Raw genomic sequence first — 12561 nt, forward strand, 5'->3', positions numbered from 1 at the left:
GACCTATAGGTGTGTGACATGTATGTGTCTTGTGACTTGAGACCCCTCCTGTGTTTAGAGTTTATATATTTCATGTGAATACACTGCGCATGAGTAGTACCACTCCATATTCTGTCTATAAGAGTAAACACAAAACAATAAAGGGGGCGCTTCCCAAACTTATGTTACTGATACGTACATCAGATGTCTGTGTCTGTGATTTTAAGTTGTAAGCCGAACTGCAGCTGCTAACTCTAATCTGGAACCATCCTATACCTGGGGAGTGTCCTGTCTCCATAGAGTCAGGTCAACATAAAAATTTAACCTTAACAGTTCTCATAGAACCTGTTACCTGTACAGTTAGCTGGTTAGGCCTGGCTCTGGACTCCTGTGGTGGTTAGCTGGTTAGGCCTGGCTCTGGACTCCTGTGGTGGTTAGCTGGTTAGGCCTGGCTCTGGACTCCTGTGGTGCAGTTAGCTGGTTAGGCCTGGCTCTGGACTCCTGTGGTGCAGTTAGCTGGTTAGGCCTGGCTCTGGACTCCTGTGGTGCAGTTAGCTGGTTAGGCCTGGCTCTGGACTCCTGTGATGCAGTTAGCTGGTTAGGCCTGGCTCTGGACTCCTGTGGTGCAGTTAGCTGGTTAGGCCTGGCTCTGGACTCCTGTGGTGCAGTTAGCTGGTTAGGCCTGGCTCTGGACTCCTGCTGCAAATTTAGCTAATATGGTTTTAGTCCCATCTCTCCACCTGAACCAAAACTCTAGTATAAGTATCCAGTATAATCTGCAGCTACCAGGAGGAGAGGACGGACAGGTGGAGTAACATCATCCTGCAGCCCCGACTGTATTCCAGAGGGGACCAGCATCATAAGTGGTTGAATCCTCACCCTGCACCCCGCCATAGGGAACTGTAGTGCAGAACTGTGATTAACTGAAGTCTCTTTAGATCAGTGTTTCTCAATTCCAGTCCTCAGGCCGCTCCAACACGTTATGTTTTGAGGATTTCCCATACAAAGGACAGCTGTGCTAATACCTGATGCACTGAGTACAATTATATCACCTGTGACTATACCTGATGCACTGAGTACAATTATATCACCTGTGACTATACCTGATGCACTGAGTATAATTATATCACCTGTGACTATACCTGATGCACTGAGTATAATTCTATCACCTGTGACTATACCTGATGCACTGAGTATAATTATATCACCTGTGACTATACCTGATGCACTGAGTATAATTATATCACCTGTGACTATACCTGATGCACTGAGTATAATTATATCACCTGTGACTATACCTGATGCACTGAGTATAATTATATCACCTGTGACTATACCTGATGCACTGAGTATAATTATATCACCTGTGAAATACTAAGGAAATCCTCAAAACATGACCTGTTGCTGAGGCCTGAGGACTGGAGTTGAGAAACACTGCTTTAGATCTCACATGGGAAGCCTAACCCATCAAGGTCCCTCATTGGGTGAAGTCCTATATGGACCGTGTTCCCATCATGAACCCTTTAGTAGAGGAGAGAGTTCAGTTCCGTCCACCCCTAAAGACATTTAATATTCATCTAAACCCACCTCTCATATGTCCTGTCCTGTGCGACTACTGAGATGTACAAAGACAGAAGCCAACCGCAGTGTTATCTGTCCATTGTCTGGCTGCTGTCTGTCAGGATCCAGCACTGTGAGGGTTAATGCTCGGCATGCTGCGGCACTGTGAGGGTTAATGCTGCTCTCCGGCACTCTGGGGGTTAATGCTCGGCATGCTGCGGCACTGTGAGGGTTAATGCTGCTCTCCGGCACTCTGGGGGTTAATGCTGCTCTCCGGCACTCTGGGGGTTAATGCTGCTCTCCGGCACTCTGGGGGTTAATGCTGCTCTCCGGCACTCTGGGGGTTAATGCTGCTCTCCGGCACTCTGGGGGTTAATGCTGCTCTCCGGCACTCTGGGGGTTAATGCTGCTCTCCGGCACTCTGGGGGTTAATGCTGCTCTCCGGCACTCTGGGGGTTAATGCTGCTCCCCGGCACTGTGGGGGTTAATGCTGCTCCCCGGCACTGTGGGGGTTAATGCTGCTCCCCGGCACTGTGGGGGTTAATGCTGCTCCCCGGCACTGTGGGGGTTAATGCTGCTCTCCGGCACTGTGGGGGTTAATGCTGCTCCCCGGCTCCTCTTCTGGCCGCCGTCCCGCGTTGATCTCCGTCTGATCCTCCGGGATGCGGCGCTCGGGCTGATGCTCCCGGTATATAACGGCTCCCGGGTCAGGGAGAGACGCTGCGGCACCGCGGGCTGTGTGTATGGCTTCCTGGCGGGGGCTCCACCACAGAGGGATCATGAGCGGCAGCAGGATCAGCTTCTTCGAGGTAAGAACCGCAGCTCCCGGGTCCGGTATATACCAGGGGGGTATATATACCGGGGGGGTGTGCGGGCTATATACCGCATGGAGCTCGCCGGCCCCGGGACCGGAACCAGTAACCGGCAGCGGATCTGTGCGGTAACGCTGCTTTTTAGGAAAGCTCTCTGCTGTGTGTGCGGAGGGATCGGGGATCGGCTGTGTGTGCGGAGGGATCGGCTGTGTGTGCGGAGGGATCGGGGATCGGCTGTGTGTGCGGAGGGATCGGGGATACGTTGATCAGTAGTAACGGTTTCTGTACCGGATGTAACGGCTCCAACTGTCATAGTTTCCAATGTATCAAAGTAACAACAAGCAACCAGATCCTGGTGTCAGTATATAGCGGAGTATACAGCAGCATATAGAGGGTTACACCTGTCTATAGTATATAGCGGAGTATACAGCAGCATATAGAGGGTTACACCTAGTCTATAGTATATAGCGGAGTATACAGCAGCATATAGAGGGTTACACCTAGTCTATAGTATATAGCGGAGTATACAGCAGCATATAGAGGGTTACACCTAGTCTATAGTATATAGCGGAGTATACAGCAGCATATAGAGGGTTACACCTAGTCTATAGTATATAGCGGAGTATACAGCAGCATATAGAGGGTTACACCTAGTCTATAGTATATAGCGGAGTATACAGCAGCATGTAGACTCTACATGCTGCTGTATACTCCGCTATATACTATAGACAGGTGTAACCCTCTATATGCTGCTGTATACTCCGCTATATACTATAGACAGGTGTAACCCTCTATATGCTGCTGTATACTCCGCTATATACTATAGACAGGTGTAACCCTCTACATTGTAGAGGGTTACACCTGTCTATAGTATATAGCGGAGTATACAGCAGCATATAGAGGGTTACACCTGTCTATAGTATATAGCGGAGTATACAGCAGCATATAGAGGGTTACACCTGTCTATAGTATATAGCGGAGTATACAGCAGCATATAGCGGGTTACACCTAGTCTATAGTATATAGCGGAGTATACAGCAGCATATAGAGGGTTACACCTAGTCTATAGTATATAGCGGAGTATACAGCAGCATATAGAGGGTTACACCTGTCTATAGTATATAGCGGAGTATACAGCAGCATATAGAGGGTTACACCTGTCTATAGTATATAGCGGAGTATACAGCAGCATATAGAGGGTTATGCTGCGTTTACACGTAACATTATTGGCCCGATCGTACGATTAGCGATGTCGGATTTACGATTTTTTTTTTTTATAACGATCAGCGTTTAGATGGTACGACATATCGTACGAATATTCGCACTGCGATCGTTTAAGCCTATCTCACACATTGGTTAAATCGGCGAACGACTGTTCACACGGAACGATTTGCGAATTTTTTGCGTACGATGAACGACGATTTGATGACCTGATGAAAGATCAAAATGTACGATTTATCGTGCGTCGTTCGATCGTTCGCTGCGTTTACACGTACGATTATCGTTCGAATTCGACCGTTATTGCGCAAATTCGCACGATAATTGTTACGTGTAAACGCAGCATTACACCTGTCTATATTATAAAGCGGAGCATACAGCATCATACAGAGGGTTACACCTAGTCTATAGTATATAGCGGAGCTCTGGAGTATACAGCATCATACAGAGGGTTACACCTTGTCTATAGTATATAGAGGAGCCCTGGAGTATACAGCAGCATACAGAGGGTTACACCTTGTCTATAGTATATAGTGGAGTATACAGCATCATACAGAGGGTTACACCTAGTATATAGAGGAGCCCTGGAGTATACAGCATCATACAGAGGGTTATGCTTGTCTATAGTATATAGCGGAGCTCTGGAGTATACAGCAGCATACAGAGGGTTACACCTTGTCTATAGTATATAGTGGAGTATACAGCATCATACAGAGGGTTACACCTAGTATATAGAGGAGCCCTGGAGTATACAGCATCATACAGAGGGTTATGCTTGTCTATAGTATATAGCGGAGCTCTGGAGTATACAGCAGCATACAGAGGGTTACACCTAGTCTATAGTATATAGTGGAGTATACAGCATCATACAGAGGGTTACAACTTGTCTATAGTATATAGCGGAGTATACAGCAGCATATAAAGGGTTACACCTTGTCTATAGTATATAGAGGAGCCCTGGAGTATACAGCATCATACAGAGGGTTACAACTTGTCTATAGTATATAGCGGAGTATACAGCAGCATATAAAGGGTTACACCTAGTCTATAGTATATAGAGGAGCCCTGGAATCTCTCTATGTGAGGACCGGACTGTGTACTATATACCTATATCTGTGTATTATACTATATACCTATATCTGTGTGTAAGATTTATGTAGTCGTCTTTCCTCACATTACTGCCCTATGCTGTATACTATATACTATAACACTCTGCCCTGTGCTGTATACTATATACTATAACACTCTGCCCTGTGCTGTATACTATATACTATAACACTCTGCCCTGTGCTGTATACTATATACTATAACACTCTGCCCTGTGCTGTATACTATATACTATAACACTCTGCCCTGTGCTGTGTACTATATACTATAACACTCTGCCCTGTGCTGTATACTATATACTATAACACTCTGCCCTGTGCTGTATACTATATACTATAACACTCTGCCCTGTGCTGTATACTATATACTATAACACTCTGCCCTGTGCTGTATACTATATACTATAACACTCTGCCCTGTGCTGTATACTATATACTATAACACTCTGCCCTGTGCTGTATACTATAACACTCTGCCCTGTGCTATATACTATATACTATATACTATAACTCTCTGCCCTGTGCTGTATACTATAACTCTCTGCCCTGTGCTATATACTATATACTATAACACTCTGCCCTGTGCTGTATACTATAACTCTCTGCCCTGTGCTATATACTATATACTATAACACTCTGCCCTGTGCTATATACTATAACTCTCTGCCCTGTGCTATATACTATATACTATATACTATAACTCTCTGCCCTGTGCTGTATACTATAACTCTCTGCCCTGTGCTGTATACTATATACTATAACACTCTGCCCTGTGCTGTATACTATATACTATAGCACTCTGCCCTGTGCTGTATACTATATACTATAACTCTCTGCCCTGTGCTGTATACTATATACTATAACACTCTGCCCTGTGCTGTATACTATAACACTCTGCCCTGTGCTATATACTATACCACTCTGCCCTGTGCTGTATACTATATACTATAACACTCTGCCCTGTGCTGTATACTATAACACTCTGCCCTGTGCTGTATACTATATACTATAACACTCTGCCCTGTGCTGTATACTATATACTATAACACTCTGCCCTGTGCTGTATACTATATACTATAACACTCTGCCCTGTGCTGTATACTATATACTATAACACTCTGCCCTGTGCTGTATACTATATACTATAACTCTCTGCCCTGTGCTGTATACTATATACTATAACACTCTGCCCTGTGCTGTATACTATATACTATAACACTCTGCCCTGTGCTGTGTACTATATACTATAACACTCTGCCCTGTGCTGTGTACTATATACTATAACACTCTGCCCTGTGCTGTATACTATATACTATAACACTCTGCCCTGTGCTGTATACTATATACTATAACACTCTGCCCTGTGCTGTATACTATATACTATAACACTCTGCCCTGTGCTGTATACTATATACTATAACACTCTGCCCTGTGCTGTATACTATATACTATAACACTCTGCCCTGTGCTGTATACTATATACTATAACACTCTGCCCTGTGCTGTATACTATATACTATAACACTCTGCCCTGTGCTGTGTACTATATACTATAACACTCTGCCCTGTGCTGTATACTATATACTATAACTCTCTGCCCTGTGCTATATACTATAACACTCTGCCCTGTGCTGTATACTATATACTATAACTCTCTGCCCTGTGCTGTATACTATATACTATAACACTCTGCCCTGTGCTGTATACTATAACACTCTGCCCTGTGCTGTATACTATAACACTCTGCCCTGTGCTGTATACTATAACACTCTGCCCTGTGCTGTTTACTATATACTATAACACTCTGCCCTGTGCTATATACTATATACTATAACACTCTGCCCTGTGCTGTATACTATATACTATAACACTCTGCCCTGTGCTGTATACTATATACTATAACTCTCTGCCCTGTGCTGTATACTATAACACTCTGCCCTGTGCTGTATACTATAACACTCTGCCCTGTGCTGTATACTATAACACTCTGCCCTGTGCTGTATACTATATACTATAACTCTCTGCCCTGTGCTGTATACTATAACACTCTGCCCTGTGCTGTATACTATAACACTCTGCCCTGTGCTGTATACTATATACTATAACTCTCTGCCCTGTGCTGTATACTATAACTCTCTGCCCTGTGCTGTATACTATAACACTCTGCCCTGTGCTGTATACTATATACTATAACTCTCTGCCCTGTGCTGTATACTATAACACTCTGCCCTGTGCTGTATACTATAACACTCTGCCCTGTGCTGTATACTATATACTATAACACTCTGCCCTGTGCTATATACTATATACTATAACACTCTGCCCTGTGCTATATACTATATACTATAACACTCTGCCCTGTTCTATATACTATATACTATAACACTCTGCCCTGTGCTTTATACTATAACACTGTGCTGTATACTATATACTATAACACTCTGTCCTGTGCTGTATACTATAACACTCTGCCCTGTGCTGTATACTATATACTATAACACTCTGCCCTGTGCTGTATACTATAACTCTGCCCTGTGCTATATACTATATACTATAACACTCTGCCCTGTGCTGTATACTATATACTATAACTCTCTGCCCTGTGCTGTATACTATAACACTGTGCTGTATACTATATACTATAACTCTCTGCCATGTGCTGTATACTATAGCACTCTGCCCTGTGCTATATACTATACCACTCTGCCCTGCCCTGTGCTGTATACTATATACTATAACACTCTGCCCTGTACTGTATTCTATATACTATAGCACTCTGCCCTGTGCTATATACTATAGCACTCTGCCCTGCCCTGTGCTGTATACTATATACTATAACACTCTGCCCTGTGCTGTATACTATATACTATAACTCTCTGCCCTGTGCTGTATACTATAACACTCTGCCCTGTGCTGTATACTATATACTATAACTCTCTGCCCTGTGCTGTATACTATAACACTCTGCCCTGTGCTGTATACTATAACACTCTGCCCTGTGCTGTATACTATAACACTCTGCCCTGTGCTGTATACTATATACTATAACACTCTGCCCTGCCCTGTGCTGTATACTATATACTATAACACTCTGCCCTGTGCTATATACTATATACTATAACACTCTGCCCTGTGCTATATACTATATACTATAACACTCTGCCCTGTTCTATATATTATATACTATAACACTCTGCCCTGTGCTTTATACTATAACACTGTGCTGTATACTATATACTATAACACTCTGCCCTGTGCTGTATACTATAACACTCTGCCCTGTGCTGTATACTATATACTATAACACTCTGCCCTGTGCTGTATACTATAACTCTGCCCTGTGCTATATACTATATACTATAACACTCTGCCCTGTGCTATATACTATATACTATAACACTCTGCCCTGTGCTGTATACTATATACTATAAACTCTCTGCCCTGTGCTGTATACTATAACACTGTGCTGTATACTATATACTATAACTCTCTGCCCTGTGCTGTATACTATATACTATAACACTCTGCCCTGTGCTATATACTATAGCACTCTGCCCTGCCCTGTGCTGTATACTATATACTATAGCACTCTGCCCTGTGCTGTATACTATATACTATAACTCTCTGCCCTGTGCTGTATACTATATACTATAACACTCTGCCCTGTGCTGTATACTATATACTATAACACTCTGCCCTGTGCTGTATACTATATACTATAACTCTCTGCCCTGTGCTATATACTATAACACTCTGCCCTGTGCTGTATACTATATACTATAACACTCTGCCCTGTGCTGTATACTATATACTATAACTCTCTGCCCTGTGCTGTATACTATAACACTCTGCCCTGTGCTGTATACTATAACACTCTGCCCTGTGCTGTATACTATATACTATAACACTCTGCCCTGTGCTGTATACTATAACACTCTGCCCTGTGCTGTATACTATAACACTCTGCCCTGTGCTGTATACTATAACACTCTGCCCTGTGCTATATACTATAACACTCTGCCCTGTGCTGTATACTATATACTATAACACTCTGCCCTGTGCTGTATACTATATACTATAACTCTCTGCCCTGTGCTGTATACTATAACACTCTGCCCTGTGCTGTATACTATATACTATAACTCTCTGCCCTGTGCTGTATACTATAACACTCTGCCCTGTGCTGTATACTATAACACTCTGCCCTGTGCTGTATACTATAACACTCTGCCCTGTGCTGTATACTATATACTATAACACTCTGCCCTGCCCTGTGCTGTATACTATATACTATAACACTCTGCCCTGTGCTATATACTATATACTATAACACTCTGCCCTGTGCTATATACTATATACTATAACACTCTGCCCTGTGCTTTATACTATAACACTGTGCTGTATACTATATACTATAACACTCTGCCCTGTGCTGTATACTATAACACTCTGCCCTGTGCTGTATACTATATACTATAACACTCTGCCCTGTGCTGTATACTATAACTCTGCCCTGTGCTATATACTATATACTATAACACTCTGCCCTGTGCTATATACTATATACTATAACACTCTGCCCTGTGCTGTATACTATATACTATAACTCTCTGCCCTGTGCTGTATACTATAACACTGTGCTGTATACTATATACTATAACTCTCTGCCCTGTGCTGTATACTATATACTATAACACTCTGCCCTGTGCTATATACTATAGCACTCTGCCCTGCCCTGTGCTGTATACTATATACTATAGCACTCTGCCCTGTGCTGTATACTATATACTATAACTCTCTGCCCTGTGCTGTATACTATATACTATAACACTCTGCCCTGTGCTGTATACTATATACTATAACACTCTGCCCTGTGCTGTGTACTATATACTATAACACTCTGCCCTGTGCTGTATACTATATACTATAACTCTCTGCCCTGTGCTATATACTATAACACTCTGCCCTGTGCTGTATACTATATACTATAACTCTCTGCCCTGTGCTGTATACTATATACTATAACACTCTGCCCTGTGCTGTATACTATAACACTCTGCCCTGTGCTGTATACTATAACACTCTGCCCTGTGCTGTATACTATAACACTCTGCCCTGTGCTGTATACTATAACACTCTGCCCTGTGCTGTATACTATAACACTCTGCCCTGTGCTGTTTACTATATACTATAACTCTCTGCCCTGTGCTATATACTATATACTATAACACTCTGCCCTGTGCTGTATACTATATACTATAACACTCTGCCCTGTGCTGTATACTATATACTATAACTCTCTGCCCTGTGCTGTATACTATAACACTCTGCCCTGTGCTGTATACTATAACACTCTGCCCTGTGCTGTATACTATATACTATAACTCTCTGCCCTGTGCTGTATACTATATACTATAACACTCTGCCCTGTGCTATATACTATATACTATAACACTCTGCCCTGTGCTGTATACTATATACTATAACACTCTGCCCTGTGCTGTATACTATATACTATAACTCTCTGCCCTGTGCTGTATACTATAACACTCTGCCCTGTGCTGTATACTATAACACTCTGCCCTGTGCTGTATACTATATACTATAACTCTCTGCCCTGTGCTGTATACTATATACTATAACACTCTGCCCTGTGCTGTATACTATAACACTCTGCCCTGTGCTGTATACTATATACTATAACACTCTGCCCTGTGCTGTATACTATATACTATAACTCTCTGCCCTGTGCTGTATACTATAACACTCTGCCCTGTGCTGTATACTATAACACTCTGCCCTGTGCTGTATACTATATACTATAACTCTCTGCCCTGTGCTGTATACTATAACTCTCTGCCCTGTGCTGTATACTATAACACTCTGCCCTGTGCTGTATACTATATACTATAACTCTCTGCCCTGTGCTGTATACTATAACACTCTGCCCTGTGCTGTATACTATAACACTCTGCCCTGTGCTGTATACTATAACACTCTGCCCTGTGCTGTATACTATATACTATAACACTCTGCCCTGTGCTATATACTATATACTATAACACTCTGCCCTGTGCTGTATACTATATACTATAACTCTCTGCCCTGTGCTGTATACTATATACTATAACACTCTGCCCTGTGCTATATACTATATACTATAACACTCTGCCCTGTTCTATATACTATATACTATAACACTCTGCCCTGTGCTTTATACTATAACACTGTGCTGTATACTATATACTATAACACTCTGTCCTGTGCTGTATACTATAACACTCTGCCCTGTGCTGTATACTATATACTATAACACTCTGCCCTGTGCTGTATACTATAACTCTGCCCTGTGCTATATACTATATACTATAACACTCTGCCCTGTGCTGTATACTATATACTATAACTCTCTGCCCTGTGCTGTATACTATAACACTGTGCTGTATACTATATACTATAACTCTCTGCCATGTGCTGTATACTATAGCACTCTGCCCTGTGCTATATACTATACCACTCTGCCCTGCCCTGTGCTGTATACTATATACTATAACACTCTGCCCTGTACTGTATTCTATATACTATAGCACTCTGCCCTGTGCTATATACTATAGCACTCTGCCCTGCCCTGTGCTGTATACTATATACTATAACACTCTGCCCTGTGCTGTATACTATATACTATAACTCTCTGCCCTGTGCTGTATACTATAACACTCTGCCCTGTGCTGTATACTATATACTATAACTCTCTGCCCTGTGCTGTATACTATAACACTCTGCCCTGTGCTGTATACTATAACACTCTGCCCTGTGCTGTATACTATAACACTCTGCCCTGTGCTGTATACTATATACTATAACACTCTGCCCTGCCCTGTGCTGTATACTATATACTATAACACTCTGCCCTGTGCTATATACTATATACTATAACACTCTGCCCTGTGCTATATACTATATACTATAACACTCTGCCCTGTTCTATATATTATATACTATAACACTCTGCCCTGTGCTTTATACTATAACACTGTGCTGTATACTATATACTATAACACTCTGCCCTGTGCTGTATACTATAACACTCTGCCCTGTGCTGTATACTATATACTATAACACTCTGCCCTGTGCTGTATACTATAACTCTGCCCTGTGCTATATACTATATACTATAACACTCTGCCCTGTGCTATATACTATATACTATAACACTCTGCCCTGTGCTGTATACTATATACTATAACTCTCTGCCCTGTGCTGTATACTATAACACTGTGCTGTATACTATATACTATAACTCTCTGCCCTGTGCTGTATACTATATACTATAACACTCTGCCCTGTGCTATATACTATAGCACTCTGCCCTGCCCTGTGCTGTATACTATATACTATAGCACTCTGCCCTGTGCTGTATACTATATACTATAACTCTCTGCCCTGTGCTGTATACTATATACTATAACACTCTGCCCTGTGCTGTATACTATATACTATAACACTCTGCCCTGTGCTGTATACTATATACTATAACTCTCTGCCCTGTGCTATATACTATAACACTCTGCCCTGTGCTGTATACTATATACTATAACACTCTGCCCTGTGCTGTATACTATATACTATAACACTCTGCCCTGTGCTGTATACTATAACACTCTGCCCTGTGCTGTATACTATATACTATAACTCTCTGCCCTGTGCTATATACTATAACACTCTGCCCTGTGCTGTATACTATATACTATAACACTCTGCCCTGTGCTGTATACTATATACTATAACACTCTGCCCTGTGCTGTATACTATAACACTCTGCCCTGTGCTGTATACTATAACACTCTGCCCTGTGCTATATACTATAACACTCTGCCCTGTGCTGT

General features: G+C 42.4%; 1 protein-coding gene across 2 annotated transcripts in view; it reads left to right on the forward strand.

Annotated features, from left to right (window-relative positions):
* The first annotated feature begins 2147 nt into the window (after positions 1-2147).
* LOC138789115 (very-long-chain enoyl-CoA reductase-like) overlaps positions 2148-12561 on the forward strand; it is a 40753-nt gene continuing 30339 nt past the window's right edge. Inside the window, exon 1 of one of the 2 annotated variants that reach the window (XM_069967711.1) lies at positions 2148-2348. In XM_069967711.1, coding sequence (XP_069823812.1) covers positions 2283-2348 — 66 coding nt within the window. In that variant the 5' untranslated portion in view covers positions 2148-2282. The remainder of the gene's footprint in view (positions 2349-12561) is intronic. The other variant, XM_069967710.1, reaches the window with a different exon arrangement.

This window comes from Dendropsophus ebraccatus, chromosome 4 (assembly GCF_027789765.1).
Source record: "Dendropsophus ebraccatus isolate aDenEbr1 chromosome 4, aDenEbr1.pat, whole genome shotgun sequence".
Taxonomy (NCBI): Eukaryota; Metazoa; Chordata; class Amphibia; order Anura; family Hylidae; genus Dendropsophus; species Dendropsophus ebraccatus.